We start from the raw sequence: 20,163 nt of genomic DNA, 5'->3' as shown, positions 1-20,163 counted from the left end.
AGATCTACCCGTAGACGACACACTCGCCCCTCCGGCGCAAGCCAGAACTGGTTCGCGCGATTCTTCCACATCAAGCCGGCCACTCGGGTAGTCGCGATGAACGTCTCCAAGAGCAAGGCCCGCAAAGAGGTGTACAAGACCCTGCGCGAGTGGAAGCAATACGGTATGGAAGATGTGCGTCTTGACAAGGCGCAGAATATCGTCTATGGGCGTGTTGGAGAGGGAAATTGTAAGCCTGCTTCCACTCTTTAGCTGAATTGCATCGCATCCAACTAACGATGTTATCCAGTCCTCCGCCTCCGCCCCGTCGACTTCTCCGCCGAGTTCTTCACCGTCCTCGAGCACGGCCGCTACGCCAACATCAGCGTGATCCGGTTCCGGCAGGAGCGCGGCGCGGCCTCGTCCTTCCACAAGGTCGTCGACACGCTGGAGATGATCCTGCGGAAGCGTGGGCTGGCGGTGGAAGACCCCGCCAGAGCGAAGAAGATGGCTAAGGTGTTGGATGATGTCCCTTGATGTAGTGCAGACAGTCCCGGGACCTTTTTGCAGGTTGCTATTTTTGATTTCTCTTGATTTTTTTCTTTTTTTTTATCACGCTCACTAGATCAACGTGCCTTGATCTACTCCATCCGTAATCTTATGCAGCTGTTCATTCTTTTCTTCTTCTTTTTTTGTCTTTTTTTTTTTGTCACACTCGCTAGATCCCTTCATTTTCATCTCTATTTTGTTACTTTTTGTTGCCTTTCTGTTGGCTCGTTACTTTTTTTGAAAGGAAAAAAAGCAGGCAGGGTAGTTCGAGCAATCAGTCAATCAATCAATAATCAATAATCAATAATTTATTTCTTTTCTCTCTCCTTCATTTCTTTTTTCCCCCTCTGCTCTCTCGGCTATTTCTTTTCTTCTTCTTCTTCTTCCTCTTCCTTTTCTCTTGGAAGAAAGACAAGAAAAAAAGAAGGAAAGAAGCCAGTCGTGATCAATCAAAAGAAAACCTGGTTCTTATCCCAGAGCAAATCCTCATCATCTATCTTCTTTTAATAATAGTTAAATTCTGGTTTGATTTGAAAAGTTTGAAATATCTGATAACACAGAGACTTTAGCAAAGCAGGATAGATATAATAAGCCTGTTTTTTTTTTACCCCTCTTTTTCTTTTCTTTTTCAACAACCTCGTTTTTTTTTTTGTCTTCCATTTCCCTTTATTTATTTCCTCTTTCTGATTTCGTAACTGTAACCAGTAAACTACTATGTGTAATCTTACGGTAATAATATGATTGACTCCTCTCCCTACCTCAATCTATCCGTCTATCTACCAGGATATTATATTAACAGTCGATGCCAAAGGTATATTGTATGTATGTACAGTACATATCTTCTCTTCTTACCATTTCTTTTCCCCCTTGAGGAGCAAGTAAGAAAAACTTAAACTACTCCATCCACCCAATGGACCGACCAATCGACCATTCTTATCATACAACCCATGTTGTTGTAATTTGCAGACCTATCTCTCGATCTATATTACTGGCGGTAGACTGCATACATATATGCACGCTTTCAGTTAGTCCATAGGATCGCTGCGCGATGCCCCGGCCCGACTCGGTTCGGGCCGCAAGTACTCCCGCAAGTCTGCCCTGCAGAAGACCCAGTTTTAGATGCCTGCATATGCGCCTGGCCCTATCAGGTATCAGGTGCGTCTCACGGATAATGATCAAAATATTTCTCGATTACCTCTTACAGGTTGACGGCACAAAATACACTGAGCGCACAGCCCATCAAGTGAAAAGAAAACTGATACAATTTGATCAGACAGCCTCCCAGTTGCATACATGATAGAACCTTTTCCGTAGCAGGATGACGAGATTTTCCACCCGCAACAGTAAAGAAAAAGCTCTCAGAAAAGACGATAACGATAACAATAATCGATAAACAAACAAGTTAAGAACATAACTGCAACTCGCAAATCAAACTGCAAAAATCAAATAGCCACCCAGATATTGTCAGGTCAGAAACATGGATTACAAGAGGGCTGAAGAGAAACAGAAATCGAAAAAAAAATCCGCCTTGGACTATCATGCAATTCAGTTGGCGCAGAGTCATCGTCAAGAACATTGCTGAAGCCGACCAGCAGGAAAGTGATAGGCTGAAGCAAAGCTTGAACAACCGCAAACCAGCTGATGCTGCTAATTCCGCAACTTTTGTATCCGCCCATGCCATACCAAATACCCGCGCATCTATGGTCCCTTGATGCTCCAAACGACCGATAAACTGAGGTCAAAGTCACAAGACCGCCCGTGAGCAGAAAGAAGGACGAGAGAGCCGCCAAATGACATATGCATCGTTTAAAGTGCGACAATTCAGATTGCCACCCATATAAAAATCAACACCCAGCAATGTCCTTCACAAACGGAGTGAAGACAGCGCGAAACAAAGCCGGAGAAAAACAAAGGAAACGAGCGTGAAGAGGATCCCCGAAACAAGCGCTGGAAATAATAGAAGACGTACATTAATGGGTCGCCCCTCGTAGTTTATCAGAACTGCAGTTTTTCGGTCTTTTTGAGAAAAACGAAACAGAAAGGGATATTAAAGTCATCGGCGAATCTCGAGAAAAGACGTATTCAGGATGGACGTGCGTTGTGAGAGACACTCGATAGGTTTCAAACATCTCCATACGCGCACCGTCCTATCCAGCGTCTCTGGCCCGCGAATATTTGCAGTCATCCAGCTCGTAACTCTTGCTCATCGTTTCCATAGCTTCGTATCAAGTTGGTAAATCGGGTCTTGTTTCTCACGCCTGGCGAGAAGGACGAGTTGCAGCATCATCTGGACATGGACCATCGAATATCATCGGTCTGGGTTCCCATGTTTTTCTTTCTTCTTCTTTTTTTTTTGGTTTTGCGAGCTGCTGGATGGATGTCATCAGCAGTACCGTCGTCCAGTCATTTACTCGTGAAGCGCTTGTGTTGCAGCAGCATTCGCCCCGACCCAGAACGTAACCCTGGCCTAGCGTTTCTCCCATAATCATCAAACTCGGGGCCAAAGACGTCGTTTCGACTAAGACCATCATTCTCGACTCGACCGCTGAGAGCTGTCACACCAGCCGGGTTGAAAGTAGTCAAATAGGAAATCAAACCAAGCACATATTACAACCCCTGATCTCTTCCACCGCAAAATCATGGGATACGTCTCGCGACCAGCACAGGGACTTCTCCCAGTGAAAGCCCAAACGGATTTGAGAATGAGAAGTCATTTCCCATCTCCACTCCCTTCATTCACTTTGGGTATCACTCTTCGATCTCAATCAAACCACCTGCGCACTTCCTTTTCTTCTGTCAAATCATGGAGCCTCCAGTCATGCCTCCCAAATTTCCTCGGACCTTCTTCGATTTTCTACGCCGTGAAAGTGGGATCGCTCGTTAGACTCGACGGTTTAAAGCGTTCAGCATGTCGCTGTCAGTGCTGGAGCGACCACTCTGACCTTGATCGCCCGGGTTGAGCATGTCGCGGACGTTGAGTCCTCCTCTAGAAGCACTCGGCGTGGAGGTTGGCGGTGGAGTCCCGTGGCCAGACTGCATTGGTGGGTAGGGTGAGCTGGTGTGCGGAGTACCTCGGTCGTAGGGATAGCCCGACTGCGGCGATGGGCGTCTGTCGTGTTGAGGCCCCGGGTAGTATGGTGTGGAGTAACTTGGCGTCGAAACAGCGGGGGATACCGGGGCAAGATTGGTGGGATCAGGGTACTCGAAGCCTGAGCCGGAGCCGCGGCGAGCACCTGGCTGTCTCTGTTGGGATGGTGAGAACTGAGGATTCGACGCAGATACTTCATGACGGGGACGACGTTGAGGACTCACTTGATCTTGAGACATTGGAGGATGTGCTAGTGGTGGCGGAGCGCCTTGATTATCGAGGTGAGGTGGGCGGCCGTAAGGATGCTGGTACATGCCTTGGGGAGGAGGAAGCGTAGTCTCAGGGGGTGGCTGTTGCTGCGGCGGGAGAGGTTGACCATGGGCGCCGTATAGCATCACACCATCGCCAGGATAAGCACCGCGCCCACGGCCCGCCTGATTGCGCAGATGAGGGTAGGCTGCATGGGCTGGAACGAAAGCTTGAGCTTGGGAAGAGACGGGCGTAAACATGCACTCCTGGTTGAAGCGGATACAATTGCTGCAACGTCCATCCTGGGAGCTCTCAAACCCCGAGCATCGAATCTATAACCAGACGAAGAATTGATCAGTCCCATCATCCTCATATCGCGATATGATACCCAATTTCCTGGGAGCAAAGGAAAAAAGAAGTCTAACCTTCCGTCTCCGACAATACCGACACGCAATTGCCGTGCGTTGTCTCGGGGCAGCAGCCTGATATACCACTTGCGGCGGCGGCGGAGGTTGAGGATACATTTCCGGGGGCCGTTGATAGGCACCCGGAGGAGGCGGCAATCGGTAGGGATCCTGAGGACCTTGCATTTGCGGATGGATGGCGGCCATATTCGAGGAAGGAGGAGGTGGATAAGGTTGTGTCGGAGGAGGATATTGGTATGCTGGAGCTCCTGCGCGTTCCTGCTCAGAAGTTGGAGGCGGCGGATACGATGACGGCGGATACTTTAGGGAAACTAGGGGTCAGCGAAGCTCCACGACGAGGCTGAGACCGGCCCTCACACAATGACGTGAGATGCCAACGTGCAGAGCCTCAATGGCTCAAGATAGAACAACAATGGGACAAAGCATATGCATGGTAGCAGAATTGTGGTGAGAGAAGACAGGTGATGGGAAGAGAGACCGATTGAGGACATCAAGCAATACAGAGGGAAGGATCGGAGGAGGAGAAGGGAGGGGATCGTAAGGCTAAGGATATAATCTGAGGTATGGGTCCTGACTTACAGGGTACTGTGACGACGGCGGATGCGGTGCGGCGGAGTTGGAGTTCTCCTCTGGCTGACTGGCGTTCCACTGTTGCGGTGGATACTGTCCCTGTCGATTGGGGTCGTTGTATTCGTTGGGGTTGTTGGACATTGGTGAGACGGGCAGACTCGTGACGCTGTGGAAACAACGAGTGGAGGGGGAAAGAGAGAGAGAGCGAGGAGAGAGGGGGAGAAAAGAAACAGGAAGGAAGGACGCAAGATGATGTGAGGACGCCCGTTCAGGTCAGCTTGTGGGCAGGAATGTTAGCCGGGACGGGGAGGAGCAGTTGAGACGAGAGGAACAAATCCGGCAGGACCGGCGGACACGCTCGGATGGAGACCGGTCAGCACCAGGCACGGCGAATCAGAATGTTTACCAGCGGCGGTCGGGTGATTTGCAAGGCTAGCATAGCCTCGTGGCCTAATTCGCAGCGAAGGGGAAGAGAAAGAGGCAAACAAAGAAGAGGCGAGGGATTGAATTGAAATTGGAATTGAAAGGTGAAGGATAAGGTAAGGGACGACCGAGACAACAAGAACGGACAGGAGGTGGATTGCGCTCGGCGATATGACGTTGAGGGCTGGAGGTGCGTGTGTGTGTGTGTGGAAACGATCAGAATATTAAATAGAGTGGATTCCAGTCAGGAAGGCAAAAAAAGTGCCTGCCGGGACCAGACCACAGCGGGGTTTAGGCTAGGTTAGCTAGTGAGGTGAGTTAGGGAGCAACGATGGTTTAGTCCCAAGCCTGGCGTAGCGCATGCGGGAGTTAGACTCTTAGCGACTTAGTAGAGATCCAGCATCCAGCAGCCAACTAACCAGGCGAGCGGTGGACGGAGTGGCTTGGACAAAATAACCTTGCTGCGTCGTTGGTGCCCGTCAGGTTAATGCAGCCAGACGGGAAGGGCAGCAGAGAGATGCAGAATGCAGGCTCAGCAACAAGCAGAAAGGAAGGAGATTTGTGGGCGTGTAAAAAGGGCAGACAGACACTTAAAGAAGGCAAGACGGACGGGATCGAGATCAATGCTTTTGAAAGGTGGCTGCAGACTGCCTGTTCGCGGATGAGGCGCCCTGTGGGTAACGGCTAAACTACGGAGCACTGTAAAGAAAAAAAAAAGCAGATAGCAAGGAGGGATCGGGACCACGCGAGACACGCGATGGAGAGCGACGAACAAGCGCAGCTCCACAGCTGGCGGAAAGCGGAAGGCGGGAAGACAGACGGGAGGGTGGGAAATTTTTTACCTTGGATTGGGGCCGATTCATAGGCCAGGAATATCCTGGAAACGGGCAGGAAACGAGTCACGCCGGACGCAGGACCAAGGGAACCATGGAAGGCACGCAGGATGGGCGGTGATGGGGGACGGCAGCGTGGTCGGTTGGGTGCGGTTGGGCGTCTGTCGGCCCTGAGTCGGCCAGCTGGAGCAAGGCCAGGCGCGGCGGCCCAACGCGCCAACGACCCGTGGACATGGACGAGGGCCCTTCTTCTGGGCGCCATTGCTGTTCCCTGGGGATCAGCTGGTGGGTGGCCAGCCGGGTTGGGCGCCGTTTGGAAGGGCAGGCCCGTCCCAAGGGCCTCACTGGACCAGGGATTCGCAGCCCAGAGTCCCAGCCGACGCATGCGATGGATAGACGCGGACGGAGACGCGGACGGGGCCGGGGGGACGGGGGTGTGCAAGCCCGGCTACGGGTACGGATCGTGGGCTAAGCAATGGTCGGTACCCAACCCGTACGGTACAGTTAAAAACAGTATCCGTACATACCTACCTGTACCACCTGGACACGCCCGTACGGTCGCAATCCTACAGACGGGCTTGACAACTAGCAAATGCAAAGCATTATGCTTCAAGTTGCCTGCAAGACACTTAATTACAGAGTGTAGAGTACGTATCTACAGAGCAACCAATGTGGGGGATATTTTAAACAATACGCAAGGAATTCCTCCGTACCTAGGCAAGGAATTCCTACGTCACAGGCGTCAACTCCCTCTAAAAGCGGTGAGGGAAGTAAGGCAGCCTGCAGGTGACAACGATATAAAAAGACACCATGCGCCGTGATGGATAGTGTGTCCAGCTGACACCGACAGTTGAACAAACAAAAAAAAAAGACAAGGTTGACAGCAAACCACGGACGTCGAATAGTGCCCGATTGTCCTACCAAGGACTTCGGAGAACGGTGGTCCATCGGCTGGATGGATGGGTAGTTAACTGCAACTACCTCGAATAGAAGGTCTACAGTAGTAAATGGCAGGACAATAGAGTATTACTCAGTCCAAGATGTCGTAATTATCACTCTTTTGGCCACCAGTGGCTTTTCAGGCCGGCTGGATGAGGATGGTTATAATCACCCGGTGCTATTACTGTATGTTGCGGTGTGCAAGGCACAGACCTCCTCGTTGGCTTGCCCGGCAGTACCTGCATAGACCCTCGAAACTCTGTCGTCATCTCCGTCATGGTCCGGGCAGTCAATGCCTAATTGCAATTCCAACATTATTCGTTTGGCACTCGCAGCCTTTCATCGGAGTAATTTTCTTCAGACTCCAAAAGAACTTCCAAAGCCGTCAGAGCATTAATAATCTTGGCTTGGGGGGTAAAAAAAAAGAAGAAAAAAAAAACGATTGTCCTCGGTCCACCATCATCTATCGTCATGTGCCCGATGATTTAGTGTACCAGAATCCCACGCCCACAGCGTTCCATGGCTCTAAGCACCCCTGCCTTGTTTTAGTAATTACCGACCCCTTATGAAGAATTAGGATTTGCCCTTCTTGCCGACCTGGGGGAAGACCGTCTTCTTTTTGTAGTGCCATGCAGAACGAGATCCAAGCACCCAACAGGCTCTTTGCTCGCTGCAGGCGCGATATTCCCTGACGTGCTGGATGACTGGGGATGAACTAGGATTAGTTGCCAGATTAAGGTCTTCAGCTTATCTTGGCGCCCTGTTCCGGAGCAACCCTGGCCTGGTGCAGCAGAAAGATTATTCTCCGGATCCATGCGCAGTAGCGCCCGTGTGTGTGCAGAGTGGCCGCAGGGCGGTCGTCTGATAATAATTAACGATTTAGCTTATCGAGTACCGCGCACAATTCCCGCATCAAAGGAGAGCCGCTGGAAAAAGAGAAAGAACGGGGAAAAAGATTTTGGAGCCGCTTTGTCGCGGCATCGCTGACATCATTGAGCTGAAACCTGTGAAGTCAGACAAAAGAGCCTCAAACCCGACCTCGCGCAGTGTCGGAACTCGAATGAATGGCGAAGGCATCTATGACTCCTGTGGCAACGCCACCCAGGATGAAAGATCTGACATGACACACCACAAATTCGTGGATTCGCTGTTGTAGGGGTCTAACATGACTCATAGGCATATGAACTTTTCCTCGGAAGCGGCTGTGTATCTCCCACACATAGATAGCAGTTGTAGGAATAATTCCTGTAGAAGTGCGTCATGTTGCAGTCGAATACCCATATTGCCTTGGAGTTAGTGGGCCCCTTGAATGCCGACCATGTTCCGAAGCTCCCAAGCACACTGATACATTCGACATCGAACATGTTCGCGAACGGATGACTTGATCAGGATTCAGTGGACGTTTCGCGCAGATTTCCCAGACCCCAAAAGCGGAACATAGAATAGTGGTTGAGAGAATAAGCAGGACACTCACTCACCTGCTTCGAGCTTACCAGTCAGTACTTCGGTAGGCATTTGACGTATGGTGTATTTGACTGTACCGTACCGGACGGACTATGATAGGCCCTATGAACGTTCCATCTTACTTAGTGTAAGATTTTGGTGGACCAAAGGAAAGCGGGCGCAACAGCGGGCCGTCCTTGCAGATTGCAGATGATGTGGAAATATCCGGAGTCCGAACGATGGGAAGTGGATTCGGGTGGAATGCCAGATCCTGCACGTTATTAATTCTTCTTCCAATTCCTGTCTTTTTTTTTCGTTTCACGTCCCCGATCAGTGGGGCAGCCCTGGAATAGGGAGCATCATCCATCTTCCCAGGCGTCGCCTCCCTCTTCATGGTTCCACTCTGGGAATAAAATGACATGACCGTTTTATCCCAGGACCCGTTCAGCAACCAATGAACATGCCTCAGAGGAAGGTCACACTGTCCCCATCACAGAGGTGAGCGCTCCGGACCGCGGGGTTGGGAACAATCATTGGTGCCGTCATGAGTTTCCCTGCTCATGGGTAACCCGGTTCCGGAGTCCTGGCCTGCGGTGGCGTGGCCAGTGGCAACAAACAACTCTGATGAAGTTTCAGCTCCCCACTGACGAACCCAATAGTGAGGCATGCGAACCGTGGAAGGAAAAGAGACAGGCGGTGCCGCAAGTTTGATCGAAGTCGCGATCTAGGATCTCATTGGAAGATGCATGTAAACCTGTTAGATTTCTTAGCGCGGTCTCTGTCGCATGGTGGATCATGTGGAGCAGCGACCTACCTAACGCCTTGCCAGCAGTCCAGGGAAGGCGGTGAGGAGTCAGGGTATTATTGTATTGCATGGAACAGTACTGGCGTTGTCACACAATTGATGTGCCTGGGCTGATGAAGGGCAGGGACAGAAGTGCTCGGAGGAATGTGGCAGGTGCCAATGGAGCAAACAGGGAAGGTGGTATTTTGGCAGCTGAGGATGCTGGTATTCCTGCAAGCAGGTTCAGGTTCTACCTAAATTATCCACACCTCCGCTCGGGTCTGTGGAGACCGGAGAGCACTAGAAATCCAGGGCTACAGTCCTGGGACTGTGCCAAGCCTTTCCCTGCCGAGATAAATTTCAACTGTCCAGCGTCCTTTACATGTGGATGTTCTGAGGCGGTGAAAGTGTATTCAAATGGTGACGTACCTACATTATCGTTCTGTCAGGGCTCATTATCAGTCGCGTCCATCGTGTAGTGCAGGTATCCGGTTGTCATCTCGAAAAAGAATGGCCTTTTTGTAGACCATATCTGTCCAGATCTTGTTGAATTGCTTGATCTGGGGGCATTTCCTCCCGAATCAGTGAAAATAGGGAAACAACAGACACGGTATACGTGACGAACGTACTCGAGTCTCCAAGACGTTGGCCAACAAAGCGGACTCAAGTTCCTTCTCCCTGAGGGGTGGACGTCAGCTGACGACCACCTCGGGAAGGTGCTTCTTATGCGGTTATTATTATAATACTTCCAGATAACGATCCGCGACGCACCTGACCATCTTCTCAGCTTTTGATTTGATCCTTCGCTGCTGACTTTGAGAGCGATACTTCAGCTGTACGTGGGAAATACCGACCGGATTGGAAATCACCAAGGATATGAAAGGTCCACGAGAGCCTGCCGAGCATGCTGCTCTTGTATAAAGTCTCCTTCCAACGCAATCACTGCTGCATTCAAGACATTAGCGAACATTTGACGGGAACTTGATATCTGGGTACTTCTTCGCTTCACTCTCTGTGCACTATATACGTTGCATGCCCGGCTCTGCAAGTATCGAAATCCGGTGTGGATATTGTCGCAGCATCCCGTGTAGGGCTTGTCCATCCTTCAGTGTATGACTCTGTGGGGGCCAATAATGCGAAAATTTATCCCCTTGGCTGTTGGATGATTCCCCATAGTCTGCAGACAACGTTTCGACGAAAGCTCTTGGATGAACAGTCCCTCCGCAAACAATTCGTGCCGCCCGGTTGGCTCAACTTGGCAGAAAGCCTAAGCACAGCAAACTAGTGACGTTGAGTGACCGTGCACCTTCCAGGATTCATCCCCAGGTCTTCAAGTACTCCGTATGATCCTGGTAATCATGGCTGTCCCCGTGCGCTTGTTTGGTGACTTCGCTTTGCATACTACGTGCATAAGGCCAGCCCCAACCGTGAGGAAGTCGACGCCTCTGTGGTCGCTTCCCGTATCCGACCATATCAACGACGGGCCGCCCCGAACTCCCGCCGATCAGCCTGCATAATAGCCATGCTGTCAAGACCCAAGATGGTCCAAGCGACTGGTGCGGTCGGGTTGGAACTTGGACCAGGTGCACAATGCGAGTACGGAGTACAGGGTGCTATGGACGGCCATCTGCATCCGACTTCGTAACTAGACCGTGATGATTTACAACTCATGACATTTCAAAACGACAGATCGCGGTTTGGGGAGCGCCAATCTCCTTCTTGATTACTGTCTAGGTCGTTGGAATGCGCTGTCCGGGGCGACTGCATTTGCCCCTGTACAGTGTGCTGAGGCCCCCTCGACTAAATGATGAGCGGAACTTAGCCGAGCAGGATGACACTTTTTAGCACTCATCAGGAATGGAATTGCCGACAGCGAGGACACATTGCTAGCCTTGTAATTGTCTTGATGAAGACGACTAACCAGTCCTCATCATCATGATCAAATCTGAGCATACTTGCAGCGGCTATATCAAATCCTACAACAAGACAAATGAGCGATACAAGGGTGTAACTTACCGCGTGTGGAAACGGAAATACCAGAACTGCGATTGTCATGGAGTCGTCATGCGGCCACTGCCGGCTACTCCGTGCTGTCCGCCACGTTTTCTTTGTCTCGGGAACCAATCGGCGCTTGGGACCGACGGCGTCACCGGCCAGCTTTGTGGTGGTGCGCCACCAGGCGCCGATGCCCAATGACGCGCGTTGGCGCGGTGGCCGCCTTTTCTCCACGCCAGACCTTTTTTGTGAGTGTGCAGGCATTGTGGGCGTGTGGCGGTGCGCCGACGTCCTCAGGCTGAAGCACCAGCCAGCGAACCTGGCATAGCAGGGTATCTATCTCCAAGAGGAGCAGCAGAGCCTGCAGTGTACCTTCCTAGGTAGGTACTTTATCCGTTGAATGACGACAGAAGCTCGACGGGCAGCGCCGCGTGGGTCATGCGGCGACCGGGATGGTCGACCCGACCCTTGCTTCCCGAAGGGCGCCCGCATACACTTACGGTCACGGGACTTTGGCTGAGCCTATAATCAATCGAGGCAGTCAGCAGCTTCCCAATAATGCAGAACAGCAGCAGCTGTTCACCGCCGCTATGCAGCAAGGGCAGGCAAGCCTTGTCTTGGGAGCCACACACAGTCCTCCACGCATACAATTCCATGGTGATCCTGATTGACGTGGCCAGGTATAGACGCGTGACTCCAACTTGCTCATCAAGAAGTCTGCAGAACTGCTCCTTAGTCTGCTGCAAGCTCCCGAGTTGGGCATTCGCAAGAGCATCATGGAGTTTGGCACTAAGCTTGATATCAAGTAGAGAGTCACATCCACTGCAGCCTGTAACTCGCCAGCGTCCCCTCATTCCTGCATCACAGCATAACTGCCTGTGGTATTGGTCTCCTCTTTTTGTCATCAAGATGCAGTGGTGTCTTAGTTGAGTTGTCATGTCGCGTGACGGGGATGCGAGCTTGAAAGCCAGGGCCAGGGGAGCGCCTTCTCTTGGACGATTGGACGTCAGTGACAGATACCCAAGCAGCAAGGGAGATTTGACAGCTCACAGCAGTAAATATATATTGTCAAAAAGAAGCGGGGTTTATGGGGTTCCAGAACAGTGGACAGTTGGCTCCATGTATCAGACCATTGCCGAGTGGTCCTCAAGAAGCGCCAGTTCTAGACCACTATGGTTAGCCATGTCTGTCTATTAGTGACAACCTGAGGGAGTTCACCGATCCGATAGTAACTATCGATCGAGGCATCTCACAAGCGCCAACGGGGAAGGGCGAAATAAGCGGGTCGTCGCGTCTGCGTCGCCTCGCTGGGCGGAAGATCTACATACCCGATGGAAGTTGAGAGAACTAGACCCCTTTTGTGGAATGGGGCCCCAGGAAACACTTCAGATTGTGATACATCACATTTGAGATCCAATGATCTCGGGCCACGGAGATATTCTAGTGGAAAATCTAGCTATAACAAATAGCATAATCCGAATAAGACTCAATTTCCTTTGTCTTTGGGAAGTCCCTTGAGGTGTTTAATTTCGTGGTCCCTTGCTCCAAGTTCATAATATAGGTTATACTGGTTGTTCTCCAATTCCGCATTTCTATTCCTCAGGGCCTCACATTGTCCTTTCAGTATGTTGCTCTCGCCCCCTAGGCGATCATATTGCTGAATCAAATTGCTAGCTTGCGTCACATTGGTTTGGAATTGGGTCAAATTGCTGTGAATTTCGTCGAGATTTTTCATCTCGCTGCTTTCATATTCTTTCTTGTTAGCTTATCTGATGAATGACAACTTGGAAACTAACCTTTACGCAATCGAGAGAAGAGATCGCAATTGTAACCGAGCAAAAGGAAAATAGCCAGCCAGAAAAAGCAAATCTGTAGTGGGGACATTTGGGATCTACACACGTGAGAAACATGGAAATGCAATCAATGGTGTTGGGATACAGCAGTACCAGGTTCCCAGCATGAACCGTTAGTTCCAGCGGAACTAGGAGAATGGATGAGAAGAAATGGCACCGAATGCATATCGAAAGCAAACGTTGTGAGTAAGACGAGAGTTGTTCAAATTGATTGTTACAATAAGGACGCTTCTTTCAACGACATTGCTTTGCTTGAAGAGATTGAAGGTCACAACTCTCAACCCAAATAATTCAAGGTTGTGTGGACTTGACTCCCAAAAAAGGAAAGAGCACCCCATGATGGTGAATTAAAAGAACCTACCCTACCCTTTGGAAAGACCAAAAGACCTCCCGCTCTTCTTCCATCTCCAATAATGTCGGTCTACGTGAAGCTGCACCAGTAGGAGCGAGCAAAGCAAAGCAAAGCACCAGTATCGAGATCGAGCGAGGGGTGCAAGAACTTCTTCTGCTAAGATGACAAATTGATTGATCATCCTTTATATGTTTCTCTACAGCTTGCCCTGCTTGCCCTGCTGAATTACTTTGGTTGTCTCTCCAGCCTTGCGGGAAAAATTCAAAAATAGCTGCTGTGCTGAATCCTTCAAATAACACGGTCCTATGGTGTAGTGGTTATCACTTCGGATTTTGATTTCAACTAAAATTCCGACAACCCCGGTTCGAATCCGGGTAGGACCTAGTTTTTTCTGCCCTGACTGTCCTTAATTTTTGACAGGTTATCTTTTCTTTTTTTTTTTTACTTCAAGATCATTGGAATATTAATTCATCAAGCTACAATTTATGACTTAATAACTCGATTCTCAAATCAGTGAGTGGACTGTGAAGCGGAATCAAATGCATTGAAGCTAGCGGATCTGTGACATTACTCCGTACTGTTTGATTCCCGAGTCTGTGCATTCTGATTGGCTGGTTTCGATCGATAATATCTATCGTCTGATACTGCGTTCCCAAACTAACTGATGGTCTTATGGCAACTTCTTTCTCTATGAGTTAAGGAGCGAAATAGAATGACCCAAGGGGTCGAAATTAGAATTTAGGAGACAGCTGACAATATCAACATGGCAAAGTGCTAAGAAAGCATTAAGAGTGGAGGATAAGGACAACGCCGCAGCAGAGAGGAGAGCAGAACGAGAAGTCAGGCAGAGCTGGCAGAAGCAGCCAGGCAGAGAGGGAGCCGCCGGGAGCGAGCTTAGACACAAAGGGGAAATATACGAGATACATTTTAGGTCAAAAAATGGTATTTCAGTCCTCATCGACAGAACCGTCGTCTCCACTAGGCTCGTCATCCACTGGATCCGGCATGACAACGCCGTTGAGATATGTAACCTGTGAAGAAATGGTAAATTGGTACATCGTCTCATTCGAGGATGGCGGGTGATGAGGGGAGGACTAGTTAAGCAGCGTCGCTGCAGCGATGCCCGAGGACTCATTCATGCAAGTAATTTACCTAGGTAAAAAACAAGCAGAATGGTCTCGTTTGCAGTGACCAATTGGTCACTTCGTTGAGCCAGCGATGACTGCGGGTCTCTCAAAGAGAGACACGTTGTCTGCTCTGCTCGGCTGCTTGGTGGGTACTCGTAGGTGCAAGAGGGAGAAAACTTTGACTAGAAGGACAGGGAAGTGACTAAGGTGCGGACCGGGGGATGGGCCGCGATGAGACGACAGTGGAGAGGGCCATGTAGCAAAAGGGCAGGGGTCATCGATGGGGCCTTACAAATGGAACCATGACACCAATGAGGTCCACAATCTTCTCCTGCGCATTGGGACTTAGTAGATCTTCATCCGAGAGTGGTTTACCGACTGTGAAGCTTCGCAGTCGCAGCAGCTCGATGTTGGGATTGTCTTGTTCGTAGCCCTAGTAAATGGTGGCGGTCAGTCGGGAATGTGCCAGTACCGGATCCGGCGAAGGTGAAGGGACGACACGGGATAGTTCAGAACGCGAACCATGGAAACAAAAAGAGACGGTGCAGAGAAACCTTCGCCACACCCAGCTGGCCAGGAGCCCCGACGGTTCCAGAAAGAGGCTTCTTGGGCAGGCATGCAGCCATTAGAGCCTAGGGATGACCGTCAGAGGAGGGGACAGTGCCAGCTGGATCGCGGGAAGCGGGAAGGCATTTGGCTGTCGAGAGACACCCGCCCGAAGCCCCATCTGCGGTTCTATCTTCCACCGCCAAAACAGGGTCACGCATGCCTGCAGCCCCCCCACTGGAGATGCTGTTGATGGTGATGGTGATGGCAATGATGATGGCGATGAACTGTGTGGTGATGAGATGGGTGTTGGTGGAGTTGAGAGAATGCTTTCTCCCTCGACCTCGGTGTCACGCGGAATAGCCTGTGCTGTCCGTTTGAACAGCGTGCACGAAGGTCGCACCCTCCGCTCGATCCATTGACCATGTCCCATCATCCATCTTACGAGAGTTCTCACAAACTGTCGCCAAGAGAGCTGAAATGGGAGAAATGTGTTTCTCCCCTGTCTCTCTGAGCTGCTAATGATCCAGTTTCAGGGCAACCTGAGCCGGCCTTCACGGCACCGCATCCGACGCGTCCTCCTCCTTCCCCCAGCGTCCTCGAATGGACATGATCCCCTCGTCTGATCAGGACTCCGGGATCTTTTGAGTTCGACAACGATAATTTACCAAGTTGGTGGATACAGAAGAACAGTCCAGGCTGCTGGTTCAGGGGATGGGATGGGACGTTGACGATGACGACTGAGGACTCTCCGTGCTCAAGGAAATGAAAAAACCAACCTTTGGTTTTGTTTTGAGGGCACTTTCTCGATTCTGATTGACAAATGCCTTCACAGCTTCGCTCTCATCATCAGGAATTCCATTGAAGATTTCTCGCCGCATGCCAGCGCTCCTTAAGATAGCCTTGAGCCGCTGAGAGTTTCGATCGATGTCCTCCCGGAGAAGCGCGAGCTTACTGGCTTCTGGCATCCATAAGCCCGAACCTAGAGTGGAAATGGGTTAATATTTCCTCTGCGAAGTCGAATGATACCGGATCCCAGCAAAGAGCGAAACGCATTGAACTCAACTCCGACTCTCTCCAGTTGATCGCGGAGAGAGCATGTGAGAGAGGATGCTGTGACGTGGATATGACAACTGGGCTGCCAGATTTGCATAGCACCATGATCATGCGCGCAGGCATTCCTCGTAGCTGCATCGGTGGTCTTCTACGAGCTGACTGGCAGCTAGGAGACAACTTGATGCCAGTTTCGCAGGAAAATGGACACCACTGAGAAAAACGTACCTACGAAGCAAGAACCAGGTTGCAAGTGAACATAATAAGCTGCGTAAGGGCCTTTTTTCCCTGTTCGGGACCTGCGTACGAGTTAGCTAACTTGTACTCACACGAATGGTTAGAATGGTACCTACCAAGCTGCCGAGAAATGTGTCTTCCAGCACGTTAGCCCAACAAGCAAACTTCCCAGACCATTCGCGAAGACAGAAAACGCAGGTTCATAATTTCAGTTGGATTTCAGAGGGGTCATACCTTGTACGGAGTAGGATCGTTGCTGAACCTGATGTCTCGGTGGATTCGGAACACCTAGGAGAAGAACGTCAGAGTGGACGGAATCCATAGTACACAGTCTATCTCGCCGCGGCTCACCAGATCCTTTGCAGGGAGTTCAGGGATGGTCTCATCCTTTTCGATGATTTTTTCCGTGAGGCTCTCGACAAAGGAGTCCCAGTCTTTCTTGGAATTTCGATAGTCCGCATCGTGTGCTGACGATACATGCAGTATTAGAAAGCCACAATCAGAATTCCGTAAAACCTGGAATCATTGTTGGTACCTTTGAGCCATTGTCGTTCGTTATTCTCTTTCAAGTCCTTCAAAAATAGCATGGTGTTGGGGTGTATCGTGTGGTCTTGATAAGGTATGTCTCCCGGATCCCTCGCTTTTGGTTTTTTGATGAACACTTCTTTTCCTGGTCCCAGTCCAGTTCGTACACCTTCTCTCCATAGTTCTTTCCCCTTGATCGTCTTCAGCTCTGGGTTGTCTTCGTCTTCATCGCTCGTCACTCGATATCGCGTCTTCTCAGTCTTTGCTGGTCTGCCACGTCTTCTCTTTTTTGGTTTCTTCTCCTCCTCGTCCTCCTCAGATTCTGCGGGGTCAGAGTCCGAAATTGTGGTTCCATTGTCCCCATCAGCCTCCTCGTAAGCGGAATCGGATTCGGAATCGTCTGGATCCGGTTTCTCGAAGTATTTGCTCTTCTTCGCGGTGCTTCGGATGGGCCTCTGGCTGGCCGTGCCTTGTGAGAATCTCCGTCTCTTGGTTTTTGTTTCCGAAGCTGTGGTGTCGAGCGGTGTGGACGTGGGCCTCTTGGGTGCCGCCGGTTCTCTGGCCAGAGCCGCTGCAGGCTCAGCGGTTACACGGGACGACCGTCGAGGCATGGCGCTTACTGAAGCTCCAGGTTGACAACACCCTCGCTACCTTTATTTGTAGGAACGTAACGTAGAAGTCACTTAAGAAAGTCACTTAATTACCGACGGTGATAGAGAAAATGGAGGAGGAATTTTCCTGCGGGGGGCGTAGTTTGTATAATAAAGGCACGACCTGCGAATCTGCAATGCCCTCCGTAGCTTTAAAAGCTGGCCGCTTTATCGACGCGGCCCGCTTCTCACACGGGTAGCGGGAGATGGACACGGGCTCTCGGCGATGAGGCTGGGGCAGACCAGGGGGTTGGTAACTCGGCGGCACTGTGCAGAGAACTGTTAGCATGGCGGCTCCCGCCCGCTGGGAACGGAGTCGCTTAATAGGTACCTAGTATGCCGTAGTTAAGCGGGGACACCACCAGCTAAGTTAGTCTGACAAGCGTTAATTACCACCATCAAGTGTCTGTGGAACACAAGCCGCCACTCGAACTCCCATCGGAATCCTGCCGCGTTGTCCGTGGCATCTGGCCTAGGGACATTTGAAAAGAAAGAAGGGATAAAAACCACGGAGCAGCGGCAGAGCTTCGTTAGGCAATGTCCAACCAATGGGCGGTGTTCTCTGTACAGTACCGTTGAACAATACGCCATAGGTTGTCATACTCTCCTTCTCTTTCTGCAGAGAGATTCCTGCAACCCAACCCGCCGAAGACAAACATGCTCAGTTCTGCCATTCCACCGGGGTTTCTCTCGCGTAAGCGTAAAATCTTGGCGGATCTCTCTGTGCCAGACGATCAGTATACCGATCTTTCTCCCAAGGGCTCGGTGGACGAAGGGATTCGCGAACTGATTCGAGATGTCAATGCCCTCGAGGGTCTCGTGACCACGAGTAGTTGTGCGGGTAGAGTGAGCGTGTTCGTGGAGGGCAGCAAGAAGAGGAAGGAGAAGAACAGAGAATCCAGACACGATAGCGATTTTCGTGCGAAAAAGCACCCTGCAGAAGGCAATGATCATGATGATGCTGTCAACCGTGTAAAGCCGGAGCAGCAGCAGGAGCGAACGTTCGCGGCGTCTGGCGGGAAAGGAGAAGGACATTGGCTCTACGTCTCTCATGATCCTCTCATCTTAGATAAAACCGGCAAGAAGTCTTTCCATGAGTTATTTGGACTCTTGCCTGGAGATGGAAAACCCAGGATGCAGAAGGCAGATGGCTCGAAACAGGGCATCCGTCTTGTGCGCTTTCACTTCGAACCCATGGTATGTGTTGTGACCATTCGTAGATGTACTCCATGGAAATGTCACATGTTTTCCCCCTTTCCCTTTTGAGAAGTCTCTCTCTCCCATCTGGGCACTATTCTCTTCCTACAGATCATAGAGAATTTCCATCAAATAATCTGACCATCCTTCGCAGATCCTGCACATCATGGCTGCTACTCTCAAACACGCCCAGCCTGTCCTTTCTGCCGCCTCGAGTGCCGGCTTCCGTGAGAGTGGTCTTCAGAGCCTCCGTTGCCTGGACTTTATGAACGACAGGCCAGATCAGCAGATGACGACAGTGTCAGATGCTGCTGCCAGCCCAATTGTCGCTGTCCGCTCGTCAGGGTTGTCCCTCGAGTCAATCATCGGGTATTGCGAGGAAGACCCCAACAACGATGGTGACGATCATGACAGCAGTGACGAGCCACCTGTCTTCCGTAGCCTCGTGACGGAAGAATACCTCCAGATGCTCGTCGCATTGGCGAACGAGCGCTTCGTCGTAAACAACGAGCGAGTTGAACGCTTCCGCACAAGGCTTTTGGAGCTCTGCTCGGAATCTCTGTCATCACCATCACAAACGACTACAACAACCACTGCCCCAAAACACAAAGGGAAGAAGAAGCCTCCTGACTGGGAAGATGCGCAAGCACGTAGGGAACGGAAAAGAGCAGAGGGACTGCAGATGCAGAAGGAGGCCCGCGCCCAACAGAAGATGGATAATCTAGATGGGCAAAATGCCTCGAAGCCGGATGACGATGATACTGGAATGGGAATTGACTTTTAAAAAAGATGATACGCGTCTGGGGATTCAGAAAAGGGACGTTTCCTCATGGATTGATTACGAAGCTACATGCAGGCCTACCTTTTCCCCGTTCATTTTCAACTAAATAGTAAGATAAGAGTACTTAGATATCTGAGACGCAGAAGCAGAAGGTTGACAGTTAAAGAAGCCTGTGTGTGTGACTCCTGTTATGATCAAACTGTCTGAGATAGAAGGGTCAAAACCAACCACTTCTCATGCAATAAAACTATTTATCGTACATTAAAAGAAGAGGATTTTTCGTTAGTCGTTCTGCGCTGTTCAGGACTTATACGGTTTACCTGTGGGCACAATGAGTTAATATATGTACTGTAGGTTGCCAAACCCCTTCCTGAAAGAGCAGCGCAGCCTCCCTTAGGACTTGCTTGTCTACATCTACCACACTCTCATCTGATAGAATTTCTGACATAACTTGTTAGATAAAGAATGACAACGACTTCACAACTTCTACCAGCAGCCAGATCTTGTTTACAAAACCAAGCATCTCAACAGATCGATTTCCTTTCCCATACTTGCTTGCCCGATA

General features: G+C 50.5%; 7 protein-coding genes and 1 non-coding gene across 8 annotated transcripts; 3 read left to right on the top strand and 5 right to left on the bottom strand.

Moving 5' to 3' along the window:
• Positions 1-96: 96 nt before the first annotated feature.
• VTN77DRAFT_5503 (uncharacterized protein) lies at positions 97-516 on the top strand (the record flags this gene model as incomplete). The annotated part of the gene is made up of 2 exons (XM_069421680.1): positions 97-229; positions 290-516. 2 exons carry the CDS (start codon positions 97-99, stop codon positions 514-516), a joined length of 360 nt encoding a protein of 119 aa, XP_069281658.1.
• A 2,892-nt stretch (positions 517-3,408) lies between these two features.
• On the bottom strand, positions 3,409-5,001 carry VTN77DRAFT_5502 (uncharacterized protein; the record flags this gene model as incomplete). Its single annotated transcript, XM_069421679.1, has 4 exons — positions 3,409-3,771; positions 3,841-4,197; positions 4,291-4,590; positions 4,870-5,001. The coding sequence occupies 4 exons, from the start codon at positions 4,999-5,001 to the stop codon at positions 3,409-3,411; spliced, it is 1,152 nt and encodes a 383-aa protein (XP_069281657.1).
• A 152-nt stretch (positions 5,002-5,153) lies between these two features.
• Positions 5,154-6,501, bottom strand: VTN77DRAFT_5501 (uncharacterized protein; the record flags this gene model as incomplete). The annotated part of the gene is made up of 2 exons (XM_069421678.1): positions 5,154-5,467; positions 6,126-6,501. The coding sequence occupies 2 exons, from the start codon at positions 6,499-6,501 to the stop codon at positions 5,154-5,156; spliced, it is 690 nt and encodes a 229-aa protein (XP_069281656.1).
• A 4,309-nt stretch (positions 6,502-10,810) lies between these two features.
• VTN77DRAFT_5500 (uncharacterized protein) lies at positions 10,811-11,541 on the bottom strand (the record flags this gene model as incomplete). Its single annotated transcript, XM_069421677.1, has 2 exons — positions 10,811-10,927; positions 11,299-11,541. The coding sequence occupies 2 exons, from the start codon at positions 11,539-11,541 to the stop codon at positions 10,811-10,813; spliced, it is 360 nt and encodes a 119-aa protein (XP_069281655.1).
• Positions 11,542-11,666: 125 nt separating this feature from the next.
• On the bottom strand, positions 11,667-12,131 carry VTN77DRAFT_5499 (uncharacterized protein; the record flags this gene model as incomplete). Its single annotated transcript, XM_069421674.1, has 1 exon — positions 11,667-12,131. One exon carries the CDS (start codon positions 12,129-12,131, stop codon positions 11,667-11,669), a length of 465 nt encoding a protein of 154 aa, XP_069281654.1.
• A 1,650-nt stretch (positions 12,132-13,781) lies between these two features.
• Positions 13,782-13,865, top strand: VTN77DRAFT_t23. Its single transcript has one exon. It is a non-coding gene; the product is annotated as a tRNA-Gln (tRNA).
• A 564-nt stretch (positions 13,866-14,429) lies between these two features.
• VTN77DRAFT_5498 (uncharacterized protein) lies at positions 14,430-17,581 on the bottom strand (the record flags this gene model as incomplete). Its single annotated transcript, XM_069421673.1, has 8 exons — positions 14,430-14,513; positions 14,902-15,042; positions 15,935-16,137; positions 16,437-16,507; positions 16,562-16,581; positions 16,680-16,733; positions 16,797-16,912; positions 16,981-17,581. The coding sequence occupies 8 exons, from the start codon at positions 17,579-17,581 to the stop codon at positions 14,430-14,432; spliced, it is 1,290 nt and encodes a 429-aa protein (XP_069281653.1).
• A 696-nt stretch (positions 17,582-18,277) lies between these two features.
• Positions 18,278-19,601, top strand: VTN77DRAFT_5497 (uncharacterized protein; the record flags this gene model as incomplete). The annotated part of the gene is made up of 2 exons (XM_069421672.1): positions 18,278-18,817; positions 18,972-19,601. 2 exons carry the CDS (start codon positions 18,278-18,280, stop codon positions 19,599-19,601), a joined length of 1,170 nt encoding a protein of 389 aa, XP_069281652.1.
• Between the last annotated feature and the right edge of the window lie 562 nt (positions 19,602-20,163).

Source organism: Rasamsonia byssochlamydoides (assembly GCF_041956645.1).
Source record: "Rasamsonia byssochlamydoides strain NRRL 3658 unplaced genomic scaffold VTN77scaffold_4, whole genome shotgun sequence".
NCBI classification, from domain to species: Eukaryota; Fungi; Ascomycota; class Eurotiomycetes; order Eurotiales; family Trichocomaceae; genus Rasamsonia; species Rasamsonia byssochlamydoides.
Note: the sequence above shows the minus strand (reverse complement) of the source record. Positions and strands in the feature narration are given on the sequence as shown.